General features: G+C 38.5%; 1 protein-coding gene across 1 annotated transcript in view; it reads right to left on the bottom strand.

The window, feature by feature from the left end:
- The window catches only part of DNAJC15 (DnaJ heat shock protein family (Hsp40) member C15), a 66,673-nt gene that overhangs the window by 18,634 nt on the left and 20,111 nt on the right, over nucleotides 1-27,928 (bottom strand). The window contains exons 2-5 of the mRNA XM_079721854.1: nucleotides 20,066-20,117; nucleotides 17,253-17,326; nucleotides 8,796-8,872; nucleotides 2,172-2,242 (exon numbers count right to left, since the gene is read on the bottom strand). Of these exons, the coding sequence (XP_079577980.1) occupies nucleotides 2,172-2,242; nucleotides 8,796-8,872; nucleotides 17,253-17,326; nucleotides 20,066-20,117 (274 nt within the window). The remainder of the gene's footprint in view (nucleotides 1-2,171; nucleotides 2,243-8,795; nucleotides 8,873-17,252; nucleotides 17,327-20,065; nucleotides 20,118-27,928) is intronic.

Here is a 27,928-nt window from a genome sequence, read left to right as displayed (position 1 = left end):
TCAGAATAAATCAAGTAATTCTTTAAACACTACTGGCTCATAACATATATAAACATTTTCTATATTTTACTAAAGGTATCTAAAAATATATATTCTTTTAGACACATCTTAGAGCTCACTTCCTTGCCAGTAGACACAATCAACAACTTGTCAATCATCTGAAATACATGAGTGCTTGATCCCACTGCAATCAACGAGAGAAGAGCATACACTTGATAAACTCCTCCCTCCCTCCCTCTCCATCCCTCCCTCCCTCCCTCACTCCCTTCCTTCCTTACTTCCTCCCTTCCTACCTTTCTTTAATATCTTTATTCCCTCCCTCCCTCCCTCCCTTTCTTTAATATCTTTATTGGAGTATAATTACTCTACAACATCCCCATATCTCCTCCCTCTTGTGTCTCCCTCCCACCCTCCCTATCCCACCCCCCTAGGTGGTCACAAAGCACCGAGCTGATCTCCCTGTGCCATGTGGCTGCTTCCCACTAGCTATCTATTTTATGTTTGGTAGTGTATATATGTCCATGCCACTTTCTCACTTCGTCCCAGCTTACCCTTCCCCCTCCCCGTGTCCTCAAGTCCATTCTCTATGTCTGTGTCTTTATTCCTGTCCTGCCCCTAGGTTCATCAGAACCATTTAAACACATTTCTTTCTGAGTCAATTACTCTGAAAGCCCACAATGCGAAGTAAATTAGTTGAACGGCTCTTTTAGTAACTGTTGAAGCTGTTTAGAAATTTTAAGCAAAACCTCTTTTCAAAGTTTATTCTCTTGTTTATTCACACTAAAGAATAGCAAGCGCAAAAACCAAAGGAGATGGTATTTAGTGAAAAGAATTTTTTTTTTTTTTTTTTTTTTTTTTTTTTTTTTTTTTTTTTTTTTGCGGTACGCGGGCCTCTCACTGTTGCGGCCTCTCCCGTTGCGGAGCACAGGCTCCGGATGCGCAGGCTCAGCGGCCATGGCTCACGGGCCCAGCCGCTCCGCGGCATATGGGATCCTCCCAGACCGGGGCACGAACCCGTATCCCCTGCATCAGCAGGCGGACTCTCAACCACTGCGCCACCAGGGAGGCCCAAGAATTTTTATAGTAAGTAATTCAGTGAGAAAGCTGAAGAAGAATGCCTGATTTTAGAGTCAGGATGGGTAGAAATCCAAACTCTGTTTCTAAGTTTTTTCAAACTAATTAGAAACCTGAAAGTCTGTAAGAATCCAAGAATCCTCTCTGCCCCCCCTACTCCCCCACTTCTGACCTCTGAAATACAGTGTAACCTTCTGCCATCTGTTATTTTAGAGCAGAAACAGTGAAAAACATATGGGCTTTCTCTCTCAAGCAGCTGTAGGGCAGTTAAAGTTATAATAATTGTCTTTCTGTAAGATAAATCTACATTGAAAACCTGGCCAGTTAAAAAAAAATAGCTCAGCCTCAGAGCCTTCCAGAATAAAATTAAGAAATTCAGAATCATCTGTGACATACTACATTAAGAGATTTAGAGAATATCCTCTAAGTCTTGTACTTTTATGTGTAAGGTTAAACAAATGTAATTCATGATGCCCAAATCAGTTAATACAGTCAAAGAGTCCACAATCCATGTTTTTTCTTTCTCCATCAAAATGCTAGGAGCCTCGGGACTTCCCTGGTACTCCAGCAGTAAAGAATCCACCTTCCAATGCAGGGGACATGGGTTCAATCCCTGGTCGGGGAACTAAGATTCCACATGCTGCGGGGCAACTAAGCCCACACACCACAGCTACTGAGCTCATGTGCCTCGACAGAGAGCCTGTGCGCCACAACTACAGAGCCCACGTGCCCTGGAGCCCAACCGCCACAACTAGAAAGAAGCCCGCGTGCCCCAAAGAAGATCCCGCGCACCACAACAAAAGACCCTGCATGCCACAACTAAGACCTGATGCACCCAAAAAAATAAAGAAAATAAATAAGTAAAATAAATAAATATTTTTTAAAAAAAGATTAAAAAATGCTAGGAGCCTCAAACAGGGGTTAGATACTCATATATAGAAATCGCTAACTAAGTTTTCCAAAACTGATAACTATAAATGCATCACTTCGGTGGGTCACTGAACCCCAGTCTAGAGGCTCATTTATTTATAAGAAAAATCACAACACGTGTGACACATAAATTTCCATTTCAGCTATATAACAGGAATTTTACCTACCTTTATCTGGGTGATTCAAAATCATGATTCTCCTGTGAGCTGCTCTAATCTTGGCCTTGCCGGCAGATGGGCTGTAAAAAGAAATTAAAGTGCTTGTAACAAATAGTGTCAAATGCAGATTATAAATTAATGGTTTATATGAGTTTTAAGAAATTAAAAACTAATGAGAATTTCACCATCTTGTGGATAAATATGAAATTACAGCTTGTCACTTCATTCTACCAACCATCAAAATAAATCATATTCAATGCTGCATGTACTTTCCTTCAGTCCTTATTCTCAATTAAAAAAAAACATATACATAATATATAGGATAGGAGAATCATAGCCTGTAGACTACTACTGTGAGTTTGAAAATTTATGCTTCAAGCTCTTTGAGGGGAAGGCAGTATATATAATGTAACAAACAGGTATTTGAACTCTAGGGCTACCAGACTTCAGGATTTTAATCCCAGCACTGCCATGAAAGATGGGGTAGCCTTGGTCAAATTTTTTACCCTCTCTGAGCTTCAGTTTCTTCATTGTGAAACAGGGCTAGAAACAACATAGTCCTCATATAGAGCAATTACAAGGATTAAATCAGTTGATGCCAACAAAGTGCTACAGCAGTGCCTGGTGTATAGCAAATGTTCCATAGTAGTTAGCTTTTACTATTATTATCTTTCAACAGAACATCTCAAAACCCTTCATAGCTCATAATTTCTTTAGCTTTGTGAGAAGCCTATGGGAAAAGCTTGGCTGTTAGAGCCTATGCTCTAAACAAAAATTAAAGGAGAAAGTTAAATAAACCTAAAATTATTCCTGCAAAATCTAATTTATCCAGTACTGGAACTCCTTCTCTCTAGTACATTTTCCAGGTAAGGAAAAAAATTAACACTAATAATAACAAGATCCTGGTGTTCCAACTTAATATTTATACTAGCTTATCTAAGCTGCTTTTCTGGGCCTCAAATGGAAATAACAGTAGCTGACTCAAAGTACACAGTGGTTGCTGTGAAACTCAAAATAATCTATATGGATGAACCACACTGTAGGGGCTAAATGCAGGAACTTTTAGAGATATTCAGACACAGGTTTAAATCCATCACTCATAATCTATAAAACTTTGTCTTGGGATTTCCCTGGTGGTCCAGTGGTTAAGACTCCGTACTTCCTCTTCAGGGGACGCAGGTTCGATCCCTGGTGGGGGAACCAAGATCCCACATGCCATGTGGTGCGGCAAAAACAAACAAAAAAAACACTTTGTCTTGCTTACTTGAACTCTCTGACTTATAATTTTCTCACAAGCAAAATTTTCTCATAAGCATACCTCCTAGGATTATTTTAAGGAAAAGTTAGATTATATAAGCAAAAGGATGAGCATGACCTGACATACAGTTAGTGTTCAAAGAATAGTAGTTATTATCATGAACATAAAGAATGCTTATGAAAATGTATTACATTTCTTACTTTTTAAAAAATGGGGTATAAATAATCTAATCTAGCATATCTTGAATGACTCAAAAAGCGTTATAGTGAGTAACAATTAAGTGCAAAGAAACTCTCAAGGTCTGCAGAGGTTTGCTTGCCCTTCTCCTAAATGGTCATAAAATGCTATCCATTTTTAACTTCTTCTGTCTGTTTTGAACACTGCCTTCCTTGCTGTCAGTCAATCCTCAGTTCTGCCAGTGTTCTAGTCTCTAGCTATTACTTGCCAGTTACTTGCTACTTCTAATCTCCTGGGGTTAAATAACAGATCATCAAACATGTTAAAATACACTATCAATTGTTACATAAGCATATAAACATTCTTCTATAAATAAAATAAATAAGTCAAGTCAAAAAGCAAGTCAAAAGAGAAATCAAAAAATATCTTGAGACAAATGAACAACCTACCAAAACTTATGGGATGAAGCCAAAGCATTTCTAAGAGGAATTATAGTCATAAAAGCGTACATTCAGGGGGGAAAAAAGAACTCAGAGAAACAACCTAACTTTATACCTCAGGGAAGTATAAAAAGAACAAACTAATCCCAAAATTAGTAGAAGGAAAATAAAGATCACCGTGAAAATAAATGAAATAGAGACAAAAAAGACCAAAAAAACCAAAAATCAATGAAACTAAGATCTAGTTTTTTGAGAATATATACAAAACAGACAAACCACTAGCTAGATCACCAAGAAAATAGAGGACTCAAGTAAAATCAGAAATGAAAATGGAGAGATTACAAATGATGCCACAGAAATACAAAGGATAAGAGACTACTGTGAACTGTACTATACAATAACAAATTGGACACCCTAGGAGAAATAAATGGATAAATTCCTAGAAACAAAGCATCTACCAAGACTGAATCATAGAAAATATGAACAGACCAGTTACTACTAATGAGACTGAATCATCAATCAGAAAACTTCCAACAAAGAAAAGTCCAGGACCAGATGTCGTCACTAAATTCTACCAAACATTTAAAGAATAATTAACACCAATCCTTAAACTCTTCCAAAACTTGGAAGAGGAGGAAACACTTCCAAACTCATTTTATGAGGCTAGCATTACCCTGATACCAAAACCAGACAAGGACACTACAAGAAAAGAAAAATACAGTCCAATATCCCTGATGATCACAAATGCAAAAATTCTCAACAAATGTTACCAAATCTAATTCAACAATACATTAAAAGGATCATATACCATGATTAAGTGGGATTTATTCCAGGAATGCAAGGATGGTTCAACATCTGAAAGTCATTCAATGTGATATATACCACAGTAACAAAACGAAGGATAAAAACACATAGTCATTTCAATAGATGTAGAAGAAGCATTTGAGAAAATTCAATATCCATTAATGATAAAAACTCTTGACAAGGTTGGTATAGAGGGGACGAACCTCAACATAATAAAGACCATATATGAAAAGCCCACAGCTAACATTATACTCAATGATGAAAAGCTAAAAGCTTTTCCTCTAAGATCAGAAACAAGACAAAGTTGCCCACTCTCACCACCTTTATTCAACATAGCATTGGAAGTCCTTGTCAGAGCAATTAGTCAAGAAAAAGAAATAAAAGGCATCCAAATGAGAAAGGAAGAAGTAAAACTGTCATTATTTGCAGATGACATGATATTACCTATAAAACACCCTAAAGACTACACCAAAAAAACTGTTAGAACTAATCAACAAATTCAGTAAAGTTGCAGGCTGTAAAATCAATCTACAATAATTTATTGTTTCTATATACTAATAACAAACTATCAGAAAATCAAGAAAACAAACCCATTTAAAATTGCATCAAAAATAATAAAATACCGAAGAATAAATTTAACCAAGGAGGTGAAAGACCTGTACACTGAAAACCAGAAGACACTGATGAAAGAAACTGAAGACACAAAAAAATGCAAAGATATTCTGTGCTCATGGATTGGAAGAAGTAATTTTTTAAAAATGCCCATACTATCCAAAGCACTATACAGATTCCATGCAACTTATATCAAAATTCCAAAGGCATTTGTCACAGAAATAGAACAAAAATTCCTAAAATTTGTATGGAACCAACCACAAAAGATCCTGAATAACCAAAGGAATCTTGAGAAAGAAGAACAAAGCTGCAGGCATCAAACTTCCTGATTTCAATCTATCAATATATTACAAATGCTCTAGTAATCAAACAGTATGGTACTGGCATAAAAAGACACATAGATTAATGGTACAGAACAGAGCCTAGAAATAAACCCATACATATACGGTCAATTGATTTACAACAAAGGAATAGAGAATATACAGTGAGGGAAAGGATAATCTCTTCAATAAATGGTGTTTATTGGGAACAGAAAATCTGAACAGTCATATGCAAAGGAATAAAACTGGACCTTTACCTTATACCACACACCAAAATTAACTCAAAATGGATTAAAGACTTAGATGTAACACTTTAAAACTACTAGAAGAAAATATAGGAGATAAGCTCCTTGATATTGGTCTTGTAAAGATTAAGCAAGATGAGAGAATCCTAGTTCTTAAACAAAGCATTAAAAATTAAATGTAGCTCTGATATATCTCCAGTATAGACAATTCCACCACAAATTGAAAATGTAACTTTAAATATCATTTTGCCTAGATCAGGGATTTCAAACTGCTCCCTGGAATGCATTTGACTGGGAGTAGGTGGGTGAGGTGTGTAGAACAGAGTAGTGTTCCCTGATCCTGTAGCAAATGGAGCAGTTTTGGTCTCATCTTTTTCTACTACTAGTCTACTGAATAACATTTAAACAGAGTTCCACAGAAGTTTTTTTAAAGTCTGAAAATCACAAATGTGTGCATAATTTCAGAATATATCAGGTATATTAAGTTTTCCTGGGCAGCTCAGTAAAATATTTCAGGCTTACACAATATGTAAGAATATAGAGTGTCATCTAGTAACATAGTCATCTAGTAACATAGAGGTTTCTTTGTTTTTAAATAGAGTATCAACAGAGTCAGCTCCATTTTGTCTTTACCTACTTGTTATGTAGTCTAAATCATTTGGATTCACTTATCACAGAAAGTGGAACCACAGCAATGTATTCACACCTTAAAGAATCTCCTCAAAATCAAAGCTGCCTGACTGAAAGAAAGGGCTAGAGGAAAGCAAATAAGTTCCACCTTTCTATTTAATGTGTTAAGGGCAAAATTTTAGCTTCTGCATTCATGATAGAGATGGGAATAGAGCAGTGCCAACATTTATTCAGCACCTGTTACTTGGTAGGCACTTTGATAAAAAGGTATCACTCATGTCATTATAAATTCCGACAAGGCAGATATTATTAATTCCAAATCAAAAATGAAGAAGCTGAAGTGCAGAAAAGCTAACAATAAGTGTCTCAGCGACAGAATCAGGATGAGGATCTGTCTGCTTACCTAATATTTATTGAGTAGTTACCAAGTTCTATGTTTATGCTAAAACTTCATATGTGTTAATCTTCGCAGCAACCCTATGCAGTAAAAACTAATATTTTCTCTATTTTACAAATGATGAGACTGAAGTCACGCACCTAACAGGTGGTAAAATTGGTATTTGTACCCAGATTCACTTGTTATCAGAGTCAGTGCTGTTAGCCACTCAATTTTCCTTGTGAAATTTTGTACAGCTTCCAGCTCAATGGGATAAAACTTTATAACCATGTATCTTAAGTCAACTCCTAATTATCTTTCCTAAAAACAGGAGTACCTTGGATGATATTAAATGATACCCTCAAAAACTTTTGTGTTTGGTTTAATAATGTGCATCATATTCACATTTCAGCACTATGAATGGGATGATATGAGGGCCCAAGAAAAATAACAATGCCACTCTGAATAATATTAAAGAAAAGAATAGTTAGCAATACAGCTAATTTCCTAGTTTGGTTCCCCTGCATTTCTTTTTTTTTTTTTTGTATTCTCAGTGAGAGAGCCCATCTCTTCTTATTTTTTAATTTTTTAAATAAATTTATTTATTTTATTTATTTATGTATGGCTGCATTGGGTCTTCATTGCTGCACACGGGCTTTCTCTAGTTGCAGCGAGCAGAAGCTACTCTTCATGGTGATGCACGGGCTTCTCGTTGCAGTGGCTTCTCTTATTGTGGAGCATGGGCTCTACGGGAATGGACTTCAGTAGTTGTGGCATGCAGGCTCAGTAGTTGTGGCTCACAGGCTCTAGAGTGCAGGCTCAGTAGTTGTGGCGCACGGGCTTAGTTGCTCCACGGCATGTGGGATCTTCCCGGACCAGGGCTCGAACCCGTGTCCCCTGCATTGGCAGGCGGATTCTTAGCCACTGCGCCACCAGGGAAGCCCCCATCTCTTCTTATATTTAAATGAAGCACCAAGCTAAATTGAGCTGTTCCTCCCCTACCCACCTTTTTGTTTTTTCTTGATTAGTCATAAGAAATTACAAAATGTTTGGCCTTAAATATCTGCTAATCTAAAAGAGATTTAAAAATTCTGTTGATATAGGACTTTATGATCTATTCTCCTTAATTATGTTGACTAAGTCACCATAGATGTGTTGTAGGTAACATATTGTAACCAACCCCCATAAAAATTTGAGTGAGCTCTAAGGGAACATAAGGTAAACAAATACAGATACTGGTAAATCTATGGTAGGGGATGTATTATTAACTTTAAGTGTTAAATAATATACAGCAATCACATAATATCATTAATTTTCTCCAAGCCGTCCAGAGTTAGACAATAAATGGATACTAAGGTAAAACAGGTATAATGAAATATGCTAGATGTCAAATTGTGGAACTAGGAAAGAATTGTGAAACAGATCCCATGTTATAATTGAAAATATGATACATACCAAATTAGAAAACTGAATCCAGAAAGAATTCATTGTCACAATAAAGGTTATTTTGATAACTGCATTGGAACTTTAGTATTCAAATACAATAGCTCCTTGTTAAGAAATAAAGGCACATCACAAATATGCCTGATTTTTTTTAGGGGTGGTAGGATAATCTCTTAGATTTGAGGTTTTAAAATGTAAAAATTTGATATTTTCTCCTCTGCCTCCTATTCATAATTTAAAATATAAGGATAACTTTACTGTCACATTTTTTTCTTTTTCAAGACAAACTTAGCCACAGAACAAAATAATACTTATGCAGCACACCTACCTTACACCTAAAATAAGACTCGCTTCTCGCCTACTCATTTTTTGTTCAAATCCTCCTTTATAGTAGGATGAAAAACTCTATACAGGAAAGAAAGAGCAAGAAATAATTAGTTCCACATGTGAGGTGGCATGACCTCAATCCCATCACACAGCTGCAATAAGAGTAATGCATTTTCCAGAAGTCAACTTGGAATTGTGGGAGGTGGGGAGGGAGAGCACTAAACAATAATCCTCTACAAGAAATTATGACCAAGATAAACACTATACTGAAGGAATAAAACAGGTCAGTAGAAGCAAAAGGCTACAACTTTATCTAAGCTCTACAGTAATTTTCTCTTTGGATAACCTTGACCAAGTCACTTACTGTAGAGATGACAGACATCTTTTTTTTTTTTTTTTTTTTTTTTTTTTGCGGTATGCGGGCCTCTCACTGTTGTGGCCTCTCCCGTTGCGGAGCACAGGCTCCGGACGCACAGGCTCAGCGGCCATGGCTCACAGGCCTAGCCGCTCGGCGGCATGTGGGATCTTCCCGGACCGGGGCACGAACCCGTGTCCCCTGCATCGGCAGGCGGACTCTCAACCACTGCGCCACCAGGGAAGCCCGACAGACATCTTTTTAACCTACTAGACCGGCTGACTGAGAAAGAGGAGAAACTGACAAGGTGAGGAGGACACCAGGATATTAGACAGGGAGGCCAAGAGACCGGAAGCCTAGACTGAAAGGTCAATGTGGCTGGAGAGGCCTGAGCAAGGAGGAGAGAAGTGGTAGAGAGATAACAGGCGCCAGATTGTGGAGGGCCCTGGAAGCAATGGAAATGACTTAGGATTTTATTCTCAGTGGTAGGAGAACCAGAGCACTGGGGTAACAGATTTGACTTGGTTTTAAAAGAATTACTCTAACTGCTGTGTGGAGAATAGAAAGACAGGTACAGAGTGCAGGCAGGAGACCAGTTAAGATGACATAACAGTAATCTAGGCAAGAGATGATGCTGGTATGGACCAACGTGGTAGTAGAGGAGGAGGTGAGAGCTGTCAGATTTTGGATGTGTTTTGAAAGCAGAAATAACATTTGCTTGGATTGAATATGGGATATGAGAAAAAGCAGGGAACTAAAGATGATGCAGTAAACGCTGCTATACACTGCACAGATCCCCCTTCAGAGCTGAGGCACTTACTCCTCAGACACTAGGGCTGCCGCTGGCAGACAGCACTCAGCTGTCAAACTCCAGCAATTGCCTTGGCTGAAGAATGTCAAGCTCACGCCCCCTTCTCAGGAGGGTCTCTAGCTGATGACTGGCTGACGTCAGGGTATAAACACTGTGCTTCTCCAGGGCTCAGTCCTTGGACTTCTTAGCTATATTTACCTCCCAGGTGATGTCACTTAGCTTCATGGCCTCTTGCTCCAAATCAGGATAATCACGATGAGTCACCTGAGTGTCAGAGCTCCCTGGGGGGCTGGCTGTCTCAGGCCTTTTACTAAGACTGCACTGCAGCCTAAATTATCCCTCCATTCTTCTTCCTTCTCTTGCCTTCTGGAGCTGTTGATCCTAAGAGCATTCTCTAATAAACTAACAGCTTGCTAAACTTTGTCTCACTCTGCAAATGACTGCAAGGTTTCTGGCCTAAATTGCCATTAATGACTTAGAGAAGGCGTGGTTATTTGTTATTTGTTTCTTGTGGGTAACACATATCAGGAGATTGGTTTTGGTTACATTAAGTTTCAAAAAAGTCTATGTAAGTGGAGGAAAAGTCTGACCTGGAGATAACATTTGGGAGTCATGAGTACACAGATGGTATTTAAAAGTGTGAGACTAAATGAGGTCACCTAGAGTGCTAGTGTAGATAAGAAGTCCAAAGCCTGAGCCCTAGAAACTGCAACATTTAATGGCACAGAGATGGAGAGGAATCAGTAAAGGAAACTGTGACGGCTTAGCGGTGCAGGAGGAGGAAAAGCAGATGTCAAAAGTGAGGAAGTGAAAAATAGTTTCAAATGCTTCCGATAGGTCAAGTAAGACAAGAACTGAGGGCTGACGGCTGGATTTACCCTTTGGTAAATCTAAGTCTAGTGAAGGTACTGGAAGTGAAGGTTTGATTAGAGTGAGTTTAAGAGAGAACAGGAGAGGGCTTCCTTGGTGGCGCAATGGTTAAGAATCCACCTGCTAATGCAGGGGACATGGGTTCGAGCCCTGGTCCGGGAAGATCCCACATGCCATGGAACAATTAAGCCCACCCGCCACAACTACTGAACCCCGTGCATCTAGAGCCTGTGCTCCGCAACAAGAGAAGCCACCGCAATGAGAAGCCCGCGCACCACAACTAAGAGTAGCCCCTGCTCACCACAACTAGAGAAAGCCCGCGTGCAGCAACAAAGACCCAACGCAGACAAAAATAAATTTAAAAAAAAAACAAAAAAACAAAGAACAGGAGGAAAGGAATGGGAGACAGCAAAGAGAGACAACTCTTCAGCAGCTCTTAGAGAAAACAGGATGCATGAACTCAACTTTTAGAAGGAAAAAAAATCACACACGATTGAATGTGTGCATGTTTCTAAAACGTGAACCCATATTTTTCTAAGGAAAAACAAATAAGTGTGTGCTTGCATAAAACAAAATCTGAAAGTATACACACTAAAATGTTATTTTGGGGTGGTGGAATTATGAATAATTATTTTCTTCATGTTTATTTTTACTTTCTAAATTTTCAACAATAAACACAGTTACAAATACAATTAAAAAAAAAAAAGGACTAAAAGGAAACCACGTAAATTATTAGAGCTTAAGAAGTGAGTCCTAAGGAGCCAGATGTGGTCATTTGTATAAGCTATTCTCTTTGAACAGCTTGTCATAAATTTCCATTGGTAATAATTCCCTGGCAATTAACTCATTCAACAAATACATTAGCACCTACTACGTGCCAGGAACTTTTCAAATGAGACAAGTGAAGTTCTGTCCTTTATCACATAGATGCTAATCTATCAATGTACCAGTACTGTGAGGAATATGATGTACTATTCCAAATTTCAAGTAATTAACAATCTAGTAAGAAAACAAAAAACAACCCCCTCCTCCAAATTGTGAGGGGAGGAAGGGAATCAAATTGTTTAAGTACACATACTAATGTGGACAAATTATGTATATATACACAAGCACACACACACAGGGGAATATATAAAGGAATAAGAGATATATAGGGGAATACATATAAAGGAATAGAAAACTTAAGAGAGGAAGAACAGCTGGTTTTAAGGTTTCTCTCAGGTGATCAAAATTTTTACTAGATGCATACCTTACTCCCTAATATTTCTATGAGTATCTACCTTTGTGAGCTCCAAATTTTCAAATTTTCAGCATAATAAACACAAATTGATGATGTTTCATGAACTGTCATTTCCACTATATTCACAAAGCTCATTAACCCTAAAAGTAGCGATTATATCTAAGCAAATTTTTTACTTTGTTTTTTCCAGGTAGAAAAGGAGACTAAGAAAAGGTTACTTAAAGTCCAGCATCTGGATGAGGCTCATACCCTAAAACACTGACCTGTTTACAAATAAGCTTACAAGTAAATATACAATTATCATAATCCTTCTAAAGGAACTGTATCATTTTTGAGGATAGACATTTAATATTTGGGGGCTATATACAGAAAGGCAGACAGAGAAAACAATGAAAAAAAACTGCTCATGCTACTTCAGAAAATCATGCCTTCTAAACTCATATGGAATTTAGGTTTTACATTACATAATTTAAAACAGAAATTGTAAGCCCTTTGAAGCTTACAAGTAATACACCAATACGGCATTATATTAGGATATACAGACATAGGCAATGCAGAACTATTTTCTGACAACACTGGTGGGTCAAGGAAATGTTTAAATTCAAAAAAATGTGATTACAATAAGGAACAAGTATATCACCAAACAGATGGAGTAGATGGTTATATTTTTCTAATAGAATTTCCAAGAACAGAAATAGAGGGATTTATTCTGCTGTCTATTAGAAACACACCCTGAACCTTACAAATTATTATTTTGTATTATTTTATTTATAAAGTATATATATATAAACAAAAATCAAAACAATTTTCCTTCTAAAATTAACACTGAATGCTCTAGTGCTATATATTATTAAAGAAGATGTGAAATGAACCAAGCTAAAGTCTTCATTAGCTAATTTACTCAATCACTTGAAACATGAAAGCCCTCCAAACAACCAGGAAAATATATCATTCCATAGTCTTAAGAGAAGAAACACATTTACCATAAACTATAAACTTTGATTATGTATAATAATCTATTTGATTTATAGAGCCACAGGATGATTTTAATTAGTGTTATTTCCATGAATTTCACTTAACCATAAAACAATGTAAGTCCAATTTTAAAAACTTGTATTAAAGTAAAAAGAAAAATTAACAAATAGAAAAATAAAAGCCTCAAAAGAAGATAAATGACTTGGGTTTTTTCCCCCAAGAAAAAATTAGGAGTAATTAGACAATAGCTGGGTCAATAATATACATTAATACTTTAAAAAAATCAAGTAAAAGGTACTGATTCAAAACAGCAGACTGAATAATAAAAGTCTTTTGCTTTCCAAAGTGCCTCTGAAATGAGAAAAGAGATATTTTAAACAAGAAAAATCCATAAGAGGCCTAGAAAACAAGAAATGGATTAAGTAGCAAACCAGAAAGTTTAAAGAAATCCTGGAAGATTGAAAACAGGTAAGACTGCACATATAGAAAAAATCACAGCAGCCTCAATCTAGCAGCCCCTCTGACTAAATTCAGAGTCAACAAATACAAAAAATAACATCAGGGTAATTAATTAAACCAGAACAGCAGAGAGAGATGATTCCTAACTCCATTAGCATAGGGCATAAGGGCCTGCCACTTACCACTTCAGCCCTCAGGCCAAGAAAGAGAATCATATGCCTGGGATGCACCCAACTGTGAGTGGTAGGTCCCAAGAGAAGCAAAGGTGAGTACCAACAGATCACACTGAACCCAGAGGGCTGAAGAGGGGGACAGTTATGTGAAGCAGTAAAATACACATAGTACTCAACCACTCCTGCATTCTGGAGGTTCCAAGACTGCCTCTGGGCTCCTTGATTTGGAAGAGACATGACTGTTGATATAAGCTACCTACGTGCTCACAGCACACTGCCAATCTTCTCATTCAATTAAATTGTTGAAGTAAATCTACCAAACTGCTAAGAAAGGCCACTTATATGAGTTCCAGGAGCAGAGACACATTGGAAGGAAAAACTAAAGAAAAAATATATGAGGATCTTACAGAACAAAAAATAGACAATTTTCACATAAGCCAAGGCTAAAAATTCCTGTGAAATTTCAGAACATCAATAATAAAGAGAAAATCCCCCAAATTTCCAGCACTAAACAACAAACACACAAACAAAAATCACCCCAACGTAAAAACCAAAAGCACAAACAAAAGAAAATCAAAATCAAAACAAGCAGAGTACAAAGGAAAAAGAACACCAGAAAATCTGGCTAAGTCTGAGAGTACCAAAAAATGTGGCTGAGAGTATGCAGGAAAGTATAAAGGTGGGCATGGAGATTCCGTCTGAGCAGAGACTTCTGTAGTATCCCTCTAATACTGGCTCCACCAGATTCCAAGGAGCCAGCAGCTATGTGACAACAGTGAGAGGGAAAGAAACAAACTCTCCATGCATTCTATGTGAACAAAATTATTCTAGGCAGTATTCCAGAAGAATGGGGAAAAAAGTATGAGAAAAAGAAAGATGAGATTTAAGAAAAAGATGGTGTTAAAGCATCAAAGAAGCGAACAAAGTTTAAGAAAAAATGAAAAGAGAACCCATAGGAACTTGAGCCTTGTACATTCTCCTTTGAGTGACAGGGATTTATTGACACACGACTACAGTCCCTATTTATTAGTAACTCTATTTGATTCAATAATGAACACAGTTACAAAATCAAAACACTGTAAATGCTGTGCTTATGAATTTGGCTTTTTGGAATCAGTGCCAAGAGAAAGTATGTATATATTTCATTCCTCAATTTCCCTGGAACAATTAATATTTAAAGAAGTATTTTAAAAACTCCTATCTTCACTGAGGTATAATTATGATGATGATAAAGATATTCCAAGATGTTTCACTGCAAACTGCAAGAGTAGTACTTTGTGGAAAAGGGGCCAGATTTATCAAAAGGCACTTGTCTTAACTTGAAGCCCACAAAAGGGAGGGAAAGGGAGCACGTATCACTTTTGTCTCCTTAAGAAATGCAGGGGCTGGGACTTCCCTGGTAGTGCAGTGGTTAAGAATCTGCCCGCCAATGCAGGGGACACAGGTTCGAGCCCTGGTCCAGGAAGATCCCACATGCCACGGAGCAACTAAGCCCGTGAGCCACAACTACTGAGCCTGCGCTCTAGAGCCCGCGAGCCACAACTACTGAGCCTGCATGCCACAACAACTGAAGCCCACGTGCCTAGAGCCCATGCTCCACAACAAGAGAAGCCACCGCAATGAGAAGTCCATACACTGCAAGGAAGAGTAGCCCCCGCTCGCCACAACTAGAGAAAGCTGTCACACAGCAACGAAGACCCAACGCAGCCCATAAATAAATAAATAAATAAATAGAGACACCTTTGAAAAGAAAAAAGAAATGCAGGGGCTGCATTCAGGATACCCATAATAATCTCTTAAACTATTCTACCTTATCTGTGAGCCTGCACAGAGCAGTGAAATGTTTCTCATTTTCTTTCACTCTTTTCCTTTCAGTGTTAAATAATGTAGTTCTACAAAACACAAGTCTATTTATGGTATAAATATACCTACTGAAGATCAGCATAACAGGAGAGAAATGATTTCTGAAAGTCTCTCAATTTGCTATACATAAACATATGGAAAGATTTAAATAACTATGTCAAGCCACCATCACCTAAGTCCCTGGACTATCTCAGTACCCTCTTAACAGGTTTGACAGCTTCTCCTCTGACTCATTCTAGTCTATACTCTTTGCAGCAGGGAGAGTGATCACCTAAATTGGTAATCATGTTGCCCACATGCTCAAAACCTTCCAAAGGCTTTCCATCACACTTAAACCAAAATCTGCTGTCTTTGTCACAGTCTATTTGGCCCTAAGTGGTCTGGGCCCGAACTACCACTATTCCTTCCACATACTCCACTGGAGTTACTCTTGCTGCTAAACTCATTTCCACCTCAGGACCTCTGCAGTGTTCCCACTAGAAAGCTCTTTCTTCAGATGTTCACATGGCCTGCTCCCTCATCTTCTCAGAGACGCCTTCCCGGACCTATCTAATATAGATTCCTCTCTGCTGTTAAAGAATCAATCTCTTACGCTGATTTAGTTCTCTAAAGAAAACTAAACTTCTACCTTCAACACCTCTACATATTATGTAGCTTATTTATTTGTTAATTGTTTCTACTAAAAAGTAAACTCCTAGAGGGCAGTGTCTTTGTCTGGTTCATGACTACCTCCCACTTCCCACAATAATGTCCAGTATGTAGTAGGTGCTTAATGAACATTTATTGAATGAATGCTAAATACCTATTAATACTTTAGTCAAATAAAATATAAACAGGAAATCAGAAAATAAACACATGCTCCCTCTAATCACAGACATGCATTTATAAGTCTGCAAAATCACTTGCAGTTCTTTTGACCCCGAGTTTAATTATCTGTCATAATATAGTATGTCATCCTTTGAAAGTGTGGTTATTGTTCGTGACTAACTAAGCCTCACAAGCCTATAATGCCTTTGCTAAAACAAGCCATTCATTCTCAAATTGCTGTAAGCCAAGCTGATCTATCCCAGATCTTCTGTTTCCCAGAAATCAATGTTTATGTTGTACTGCTTCAGTGAGTTTTCTTTGCATGGTCTCCAGTGGTCACAAACCACAGTTCACCACACTATAGCTTTTTAGATACCTATTATCATTCATTTTTTACTTATATTCAGCTCAGCAGAGTAGCTGTAATGCTGGTAGATGAATTTATAAGCCCTATAGGTTTCAAGGTTGGAATCATATAATTTTATGTTTGAGATAGCCAGGTGTGGTGGTACGAGGGAACTAGTTTCAAATTTGAAGATGAAATAAACTTTTGGGTAAGCTCCATCAGGACAGGCACCATGTCTGTTTTGTTCACCAGCTATGCCTAGCCCCTGGCACAGGACAATCACTAAATGAATACTAATTAAACAAGGAAAATAAATTACCTCAAAGTTGACATAATACTACTAAAAGGAATACGATAATTAAAAGTCAAAGTCAGGAATAAGCTTAGATATAAAATAATATGACCAAGAAACTTAAAAGAAACTAAATCAATAAAGTTGCCAATGATACAAACATTTGTATGAAAATCCAAAACATTTTTCTGAATTACTATCAATAATGGCATATAAACAAAAATCAAAGCAAGGTTAGATTTCTAACTAAAGCCATTTTTAACTTACAGCAGTTGAAATCTTCTTTGCAGTTTCTGTGATTACTTGTCCTAGAGGTTTCCAGATTTGAAATGTGTAGCGACCTAAATAGCAACAGGAATAAAAGCAAATATATTTTCGGGGCTTCCCTGGTGGTGCAGTGGTTGAGAGTCCGCCTGCCGATGCAGGGGACACGGGTTCATGCCCTGGTCCGGGAGGATCCCACATGCCGCGGAGCGGCTGGGCCCGTGAGCTGTGGCCGCTGAGCCTGCGCGTCTGGAGCCTGTGCTCCGCAACGGGAGAGGCCACGACAGTGAGAGGCCCGCGTACCGCAAAAAAAAAAAAAAAAAAAAGCAAATATATTTTCTATAATGAAAGCCAACACCCACAAAGTGCTCACCATAGTATTTATTAATAGTTTACTTTATATATGTTATTTTAATAACTATCTCAAAATCTACCAGAAAGACAGTCACATTTTTTCAAATTTCTAATTTATTAAATGGAGGATAGATTTCATTTTAATATAATTTTCATAGCTATTAAATTAAGCTTTAGTTCATAATTATAAAATTAGAAAATTTCAATGGTTATGTATAAAATCCTACTTTTATACAATGTTACAGGTCATAAAAACAATAACATCCTAGTACTCAATTTCTCGCTGAGGATGACTACTCTCCTAAAAGCTTCTTTTATTTTAGTGCTTTCCTTTCTTAGGCATCCTAATAATCAAAACTCCTTTGAGTCTGGACAACTAAGTATCAATAGCAAAACAGGTCCTAAATTGTTTTGAGGGCATAGAACAAGAATAAAATATTATCTGACTAATTTACCTTTTGTTCCCTAATCAGAATGTGTGTCTACTAATACTAGGGTCTCTTTTCCCAAAGCTCTGCTAGAAAACCAGTTATGACCCTCTGAACTTAAATTCAATTTCTAACCATAACATTATTTGCAAATCAAGATTTCTACCAGGAAAGTTCAACTACACAGATGTTTTATAAGAAGTAACCTGTCTAAATATACTGTCATTCCTGTGCAAACAACATGTTACAGGGAAAAACAAAGGATGCTAGACATAGGAAGATGTGAAGTAGCCAATCTAAGTGGGAGATAAAAAGCTCTTGAGATCAAGTAGAACATTAAATAAAGTAAAATTAAATGAAGCTGAAACCCTAACTCATCTAAATCTCTTATATAAATATCAACTTCCATTTGATTCTACAACAGTATAAAATATGGCTTTTAAAGTGCCTCAAAATTCCTTCAAAACCACAATCATGCAATCTCAATGTAAAAAAGCAATTAATGGCTTCAAGAAGTGACATCTGGGGACTCCCTGGTGGCGCAGTGGTTGAGAGTCCGCCTGCCGATGCAGGGGACACGGGTTCGTGCCCCGGTCCGGGAAGATCCCACATGCCGCGGAGCGGCTGGGCCCGTGAGCCATGGCCGCTGAGCCTGCGCTTCCAGAGCCTGTGCTCCGCAACGGGAGCGGCCACAGCAGTGGGAGGCCCGAGTACCGCAAAAAAAAAAAAAAAAGAAGTGACATCTGGACATTTACTTTAACCATAAAGGAGAAAATCTAGTCCAATAGTCTAGGGGTACTTTCTCCTAAATTCTACTCTTCAGTCGTATTTGACCCTGAAAGAGAACTGCCTGCTATTAATATTCTAGTTAGTAAACTGAATTTGGCAACAGAGTAGTATGTATAGAATACATACACCAATTCTTCTCATTGTAGAAACAAGACGTTGGCAAAAGTATATCTTTCTCTAATTTCAAATAAAAATCTTACATTTGAATTTGAAATAACTATGCCTATTTTGCTACAGTAATTAATACAAAAATTGTTTTATGTTTATGGGCAAGTTTGTCTGAATTCCTTTTCAGACATGATACTCTTCTCATGAAACCTCAGTAAGTAGTTAACTATAGTTATATGAGACACAAGACTTTGACAAGAACCAAGAGAATCTGAACCACTGATCTTCCTGATTTTAAAGTTCTTACTGGTAAGGTGCTTTAAACAGAGTTGTGTGGAATTAAATATTATACAAAACAAAACAAAATCTTTTATGTCTCTTTTTCTATTGGATCTCACTGCATATAACCACAATGGAATGTAGCTCCACCTAAAAAGAAGATCCAATTAACAAGATCAAATCCATGGAACTTGAGACACAAATGCTAAATGAAAAATGTAAATCTTTATCAACAAGGAAATGCTCTGAGATTAACATTTAATTAGAGAATAGCTATGCAATTTAAAACTATAAATTAATGGTTAGAAGAGACAGCAACTTTACTTTAAATCTTTATAACTATTCTTTCTAAAAAGATTTTGGCAGTAAAAGAAATTCTCCTGGGTTTCTCAAAGAAATTACACCAACATGTTAAAATGAATGATAAATATACTATAAAGAATGGCTACGCTCATCAGAAAGAACTGACAGCTCAGAAAATGTGTATTCTTATCAGTAAGAAAAAAATATGGGACAATAAAAGAGCCCCATTATCACTTACACTGCTTCATATTAAAGAGATTTTATTTTTTAATAGTACACTATAGCTCAAACTAAAAAAATGTCAGGAAGATCAATTATTATCGGGGCTAGTTTTCCTAGCTTTTGTATCGTTAATTTCCTTCACTACAAAGTTTATCTAGATTTTGCTGCGCTGACAAATTTTCAGTGACTATAAATGTTGCAAAGAATGGGAACATATGTCTTAAAATCAAAAAACCTCAAAATGCTAAGAGTCTTCTCATGAATCACTATAGAAGCTACTTGGAAATATTTCCCCTGCAACATTTATTGATATATATCCTTTATTTATCTTACCTGCAAATCCAAGAGCTGCAATACCCAGTCCCACAGCTATCAAACCTCTTGCCTATGGAGGAAAAAATGATTATCACTTATAGTGTTACATACTGGGTTTTTAAAGTAAATCATTTTAAATAATGAGAATAATTATGATTAATAACACATTTTCCTCAAGCTCTGTGGTGTAGAATTTTTAAAAATCTGCAGGATTACAGCTAATTTTCAGTGAATTAAAATAATTCTAGATTTCATTTAATTTCCATATATTTGAATTTGTTCTAACGAAGAGCTTTTATGTTACCTATTGCTAAAATGTTTTCTATAGACCACTCCTTTTTTTTTTTTTTTTTTTCGGTATGTGGGCCTCCCACTGTTGTGGCCTCTCATGCTGTGGAGCACAGGCTCCGGACGCGTAGGCTCAGCGGCCATGGCTCACGGGCCCAGCCGCTCCGCGGCATGTGGGATCTTCCCGGACCGGGGCACAAACCCGTGTCCCCTGCATCGGCAGGTGGACTCTCAACCACTGCGCCACCAGGGAAGCCCCTATGGACTATTCTTAATAGTGGGTTTAATGTATCTATCTTCTATAAAGCTAAAAGGTAAATATTTCCTCCTCATTTACATATGCAATGCTCAATGGACTCTGCTATACTTAAAAAACTTGATAAAATGTATCCATGTTTAGAAAAGAAGTCAAACTGCGAAAAATTAGTAAAAGTGATGAATAACTTAAGAGCTAGCTTATTTCTACCTTTCTAGACCAATGTAAAAATTTTACAGTAAGAGCCAAGAATTCAGAATTTAAAGTTATGAGCTCATCCTGATAAATTTTAAATTAGTTATATACTCCATATCAGTCTATGCTTTTCTCCTTAACCACCTTGGGAAAATATTTGTCACAACAGAAAAAGGTCTTATGTAGCAAAGATCAATGGTTGCCCCCCAAGATCCATTTTCCCCTTCTTCTACAGGATCAAAATTCCTATTTTTAGCCAGACACATATTTCCAAGCCCCCACTTAGACTTAGGTACAGCTATGTTTACTAAGTGTTGGCTTATAGGATATAAGCCGAGTGGTGTGTGCAGCCTCAGAGAAGTCCTTCATGGGACGGTGGAATGTCCTTCTCCCTTTCCATTCCTCCTTCCTGCTGGCTGCAATGTAGACATTATACCAGGAGCTGCCATGTCAGATAAGGAAGGAAGAACAATGAGATGAAAGGAGACTGCATCCTGGATGATAATGTAGCTGCCACAGCACCCCTGGACTGCTTCTATTTACATGAGATAAAAATTGGGCTTCCCTGGTGGCGCAGTGGTTGAGAGTCCACCTGCCGATGCAAGGGACACGGGTGCGTGCCCGGGTCCGGGAAGATCCCACATGCCATTGAGTGGCTGGGCCCATGAGCCATGGCTGCTGAGCCTGTGCGTCCGGAGCCTGTGCTCCACAACGGGAGAGGCCACAACAGTGAGAGGCCCGCGTACCGCAAAAAAAAATTTTTTTTTAATAAATAAATAAAATTGTCTTCCTAAGATGATACTACTATTTTCAGTTTTCAGGTACTTGCAGCCAAATCAAATTTTGATGGGATCAGAATTAAGGAGAGACACTATAGAAACGGTTTTTGTCTGGTTAGTGGTGAAAGAGGCAAACCCATAAGATCCAAAAACTAAAAAAAAAGCTACAATAATCTCACTAGGGAATAGAATGGAGTCATTTCACAACAGTACAGTGGAAATCATAAGATGGAGGCTGAGACTAGATGGATAGTAAAACCGGAAAGCCCTATAGCCATCAGTTTTCAAGTTCTGTAAGGGAATGCAAATCTTAGGAAATCAAAGCCCCAAGTCTTCAATAGGAGACTCTATAAGGATAAACATCAAGACACAAAGGCCAACTGTATGAAGGTGCTCTAACTTTAACACCCAGTAACTCTCTCTTAGAAGTCTAGAGCCCTTCATAGACGAGATGAGGAAAGTTCATCTAGGTTTCCCCTCCTCAGTTCCAGTTCTTTTTTTTAAAAAGAGTTAGACTTTTCTAAAAAAAATCAATTTATTTATTTATTTATTTTTTTTTTTTGCAGTACGCGGGCCTCTCACTGTTGTTGTGGCCTCTCCCGTTGCGGAGCACAGGCTCTGGACGCGCAGGCTCAGCGGCCATGGCTCACGGGCCCAGCTGCTCCGCGGCATGTGGGATCTTCCCGGACCGGGGCACGAACCCGTGTCCCCTGCATCGGCAGGCGGACTCGCAACCACTGCGCCACCAGGGAAGCCCCAATTTATTTATTTATTTTGCTTCACTGAGTCTTCGTTGCTGCACGCGGGCTTTCTCTAGTTGCGGTGAGCGGGATCTACTCTTCGCGGCAGCGTGCGGGCTTCTCATTGCGGTGGCTTCTCTTGTTGCGGAGCACAGGCTCTAGGCGCGCGGGCTTCAGTAGTTGTGGCATGTGGGCTCAGTAGTTGTGGCTCGCAGGTTCTAGACTGCACGCTCAGTAGTTGTGGCGCACGGGCTTAGTTACGCTGCGGCAGGTGGGATCTTCCTGGACCAGGGCTGGAACCCGTCTCCTGCGTTGGCAGGCGGATTCTTAACCACTGCGCCACCAGGGAAGTCCTCGGCTCCAGTTCTAAGATTCACCTTTTCACCAGGCAGAGCACCAGGGCAATCTCAGGAAAGGAAGATTCTTTCCCTGGCAGAGAAGGACAAGCCTAGAGCTAGCTAGCAAGAGGCCAAACAGTCTTTGAGGTTCCCTTCAGGTGGTCTAGACGTAATTACTCCTGAACTGAAGGGAAACGAGTATTGATTTCAAGAAGATGTTCTGTTGAGGTATATTTTTGCTATTTTCTAGATTTTCCCAGGGGCTACATATTTTGAGTTTTCCAGTCTTATTTTCCGTTGGTTTACTTTAAGGATCCTCAGTCCAACCAAAGTACTCAACTGGGGCTTCCCTGGTGGCGCAGTGGTTAAGAATCCACCTGCCAATGCAGGGGACATCGGTTCGAGCCCTGGTCTGGGAAGATCCCACATGCCACGGAGCAACAAAGCCCGTGCGCCACAACTACTGAGCCTGCGAGCCACAACTACTGAGCCAGGGCACCACAACTACTGAAGCCCACGCGCCTAGAGCCAGTGCTCGGCATCAAGAGAAGCCACCGCAATGAGAAGCCTGCGCACCGCAACGAAGAGTAGCCCCCGCTCACCGCAACTAGAGAAAGCCTGCACGCAGCAACGAAGACCCAACTCAGCCATAAATAAATAAATTTATTTATTTTTTAAATGTACTCAACTCAATTTCATGTGTGAATTTATTTTCCTTCCTCATAAAACTTGTTTATTCTTTCATCTGACTAGAAATATTTATCTTTGCCTATCAAGATCTGATGTATTCTTAATATTTCAGCTTGAACCAGCCACAGAATGGGAGAAGGCATTTGCAACACATAATGATAAGCACATACCCAAAAATACAGAGAATTCTTCCACATTAGAAAGACAGATGATCCAGTAGAAAATGAACAAAAGAGTCCAGGGGGACTTCCCTGGTGGGTCCAGTGGTAAAGAATCTGCTTTCTAATACAGGAGACACAGGTTTGATCCCTGTTAGGGGAACTAAGATCCCACATGCCACGGGGCAACTAAGCCCACGTGCCACAACAAAGAGCCCACATGCTGCAACGAAAGATCCCACGTGCCGCATCGAAGATCCCATGTGTCACAACTAAGAGGATATGGGGAGGGGGAAGGGTAAGCTGTGACAAAGCGTGAGAGTGGCATGGACATATATACACTACCAAACGTAAAATAGATAGTTAGTGGGAAGCAGCCGCACAGCACAGGGAGATCAGCTCGGTGCTTTGTGACCACCTAGAGGGGTGGGATAGGGAGGGTGGGAGGGAGGGAGACGCAAGAGGGAAGAGATATGGGAACATATGTATATGTATAACTGATTCATTTTGTTATAAAGCAGAAACTAACACACCATTATAAAGCAATTATACTCCAATAAAGATGTAAAAAGAAAAAGAAAAATCCCACATGCCACATCGAAGATCCCACGTATCACAACTAAGACCCAGCACAGCCAAAAATAAATAAATAAATAAAATATTAAAAAAAAAAAAAAGAGTAGGTCAGGGACTTCATAGAAAAAAATCTAAATGGCTAATAAACATATGAATACTAACAATAACCACAAAACCAAAATGTTGTAGAAATATTAATACAAGAATATAAAGACCTCTGGCCTTTGTGGAATTTGTTCTATCCACCGATGCATCAAGCACCAAGCAATAATATCTACACTTCTAGGGTTGTTCTGAGGATAATATTAATAATGTATGTAAAGGACTTAGCACAGTGGCTTGGCATATAGTAAACAGGCAGTAAACGTGAACCACTTTAATGTTATCAATAAGAATAACTAGCTATCAGGAATGTAAGTGGTGTAACAGAAATACGAACAATGTTTCACAAACTCTTAAATTTGTCCAAGTAAAAGATTCACAGAAGTGGTTTTTGAAGTAGGCCGTGGAAAATGAATTGGTCTTCTCTAGGTTAGATAATCCAAATTTTCACATTTTGAAAAATGCATCTTTGAAAAACATAAAGTCTTGAAAAGTTGAGTTATTTTAATTTCACAATTTTATAGGTTGATTACTGCATCATTTTTATTATTTCTACTATTCAAATATATATATATGAGACAAATAGTTGCCTTTATTCTAAAGAGATTTTTATGTCAAGGTATTTATATCAGAAACATTAAATCATCAGACATTTGATTATTTTTCACTTCAATCTAACAATAGGTAAGGCTCAATTGTGTTTAATAATTAAAAATTCAATTTAATTTAACAAATTAAGTATTGAGTACTCTGATGATTATTCTCCATTTGTCTCTCCAGATTCATTTTCCACCCTTCTCTGCCTTGCTCTTTCCCTCTGTCTTCCCTTATCTCAAAAGACTACATTATCCAGTCCTCGCTTGCCCTCTCTCGCTTCTGGTTGGGTTTTGCCAATGAGAGGAAGTGTTGAACAGAACACCGTGCACTGGTTACCAATCCCAGAAAAGGACTCTATACATTTCTGCCCATTATATCTTGGTATCAAGGTTGTGAAGGAAAACACAACAGTCAAGCACTAGGTAGAACAATGATTTACTCACATAGAGAAGAGACAAAGTAAGATCAGCTCCAGTCATGTGCACTAGTCTCATACGGCTAGTGGCTGCCAGCCAGCGGACAAAGGGAAATTGGCCCACGAGCACCCTCCCCCTCTTTATCTCACACTATCCCTAGAGTGTGAAATACTGAAAGCTGGGGGCAAGCCTGAAACAGGGGACGATAATCCCACAAAGTACAGGTTGTGTGAGCTCCTCATCTCTTGGTAAGGAAGTGTTCCAAGTCCAAGACCCATTCTTACGAGGCCAAGAGGGGTTGAAAGGCTATGCACATGAAACTGTTTCCCAACAGGAAGCATCAGCAGAAAAGCAAAGAGTGGAAGGAGGTAGAAACAATAGTACAACTTATTCCCTGCTATATTTCCTCTTTGGCCATGGCTCTTGTTGAGTGGCTCCTCTTCCATACCTGTAACTCTCACTGGGTTCTGGAGCATAGTTCCCAACCCCTTGCCTCTTTGCCTGAGTGGATAACTGTTTCCAACCGGTGCTAGTCCCTGCGTGATTCATCATCCCTTTTTGGTTACTTTAAACTATGCCCACAACTCTGCAAATAGTCCCTTCGTTAAACTATGTTCCAAAAAAACATCCATTACTACCAGGACCCTCAATGATACAAGCATGACTGTACACCAGTCACTCTACACAACAAGGCAGAGGCCTATATCAAATGGGTCCTCTACAGGATGCTAAACATGGTGAGCCTCCAACGTTTATGCTAATCTCCGAAAGATCTTTATTTTTAACCTATCGCATTTATTTCACTAATGTATGCTTAGATGTGTTCTGTCTCCTTAAGCTTTTCTAGATAGCAAGAGCTTTTAAAAAATGTGATGAACTCTATGGATCAACACCTTAGAAAAGCACAAATATATATATATACACACTAGAAAAGCACAAATATTTTTGTATATAATTTGAGGGAATCCATGGGTTTCCCTGAAGCCCTTCAGCTCACAAACCCCAACATGAGAACCTCTAAAAAATAAATAAATGTGGGGCTTCCCTCATGGCACAGTGGTTGAGAGTCCACCTGCCAATTCAGGGGACACTGCTTGGATCCCTGGTCTGGGAAGATCCCACGTGCCGTGGAGCAGCTAAGCCTGAGTGCCACAACTACCAAGCCTGCACTCTAGAGCCCACGAGCCACAACTACTGTAGCCCGTGTACCTAGAGCCCATGCTCCGCAACAAGACAAGCCACCGCAATGAGAAGCCCGCGCACTGAAACGAAAAGTAGCCCCTGCTCACCACAACTAGAGAAAGCCCACGTGCAGCAGCGAAGACCCAATACAGCCAAAAATAAATTAATTAATTAAAAAAAATTTTTTTAAATAAATGTGGACTTCCCTGGTGGTGCAGTGGTTAAGAATCTGCCTGCCAATGCAGGGGACACGAGTTGGATCCCTGGTCCAGGAAGATGCCATATGCCGCAGAGCAACTAAACCCGTGCGCCACACTACCGAGCCTGCGCTCTGGAGCCTGTGCACTGCAACTACTGAAACCCATGCGCCGCAATTACTGAAGCCCGCACACTCTATGGCCCGTGCTCCGCAACAAGAGAAGCCACCGCAATGAGAAGTCCACGCACTGCAACGAAGAGTGGCCCCCACTCACCACAACTACAGGAAGCCCACACGCAGCAATGAAGTCCCAACACAGCCAAAAAAAAAAAAAGAAAAATTAAAAATAAACAAATGCCCACTGAAATAAGAAGGGTGTTTCATTTACTTTGAGTTCCTAGAGCATATCAGAAGACCTGCCATTTATATTTCATTTCTCTCTTTTTTTTTTACATCTTTATTGGAGTATAATTGCTCAACAATGGTGTGTTAATTTCTGCTTTATAACAAAGTGAATCAGTTATACATATACTTATGTTCCCATATCATTTCTCATTCATTCAACAATAGTACAATAAGAAAAATAATGCTAATGCCAGAATTAATCTCTATTTATGAAGACTAACTTTATAGAAAGATAAACACTAAAGGCCTTGCAACCTTTAAAAACAACAAAAACAAACCCAAATTAGGTAGATCATTGGAGCAAATAAGAATGTTCAATACATGACCCCAAACTGTGCAATCAAGTCTTACTCATCCACACTGAAAATGGACAAAGTATTAGCATAGCTAATCAACAACTCATTTCTTATTGGAATTAAATTACTTATTGGAAGGGGACTGTATCTGATTTACCTCTTTAATAGTATTTTCAATTAATTTGATATTAAAATAGTTTATACTTTTTGAGCATAAACAATTGATAACAAAAATCTATTATTTGGAAGTAGAACTCAACTGGAAATTTTAAAACTATTATGCATCCTGCACTACCAGATTTCTGTACTCTGTAATAAGAATAAAGGTCCTCTGCATAAAGTTTTCTATGGAAATACTGTCAGAGAGATAAGCAAATAAGTTAAAACTTTAACCTCAAACGGTCCAGAATAAGAATATTATTTGTTTCCTAGAGAAAAATATTTATCTACTACCTGTTTTTCAGTCACTAGAAAGTCATTTGTATTTTTTTTCAGACACAAATTTAGAGAGCTCTAAATCAACAAATTCCACCAACTCTCCACATATGTGAATGACCCAAACAGAAAAAAAGAGATCATCTAGTTGCAAATACAGAAAACAGGAAGCACAGGAAAATCCATCTGAAATCTGAGCAAGTAGTTCATGCAGAATTCTCAGCCATAC

Source organism: Hyperoodon ampullatus (assembly GCF_949752795.1).
Source record: "Hyperoodon ampullatus genome assembly, chromosome: 16".
NCBI lineage: Eukaryota > Metazoa > Chordata > Mammalia > Artiodactyla > Ziphiidae > Hyperoodon > Hyperoodon ampullatus.
Note: the sequence above shows the minus strand (reverse complement) of the source record. Positions and strands in the feature narration are given on the sequence as shown.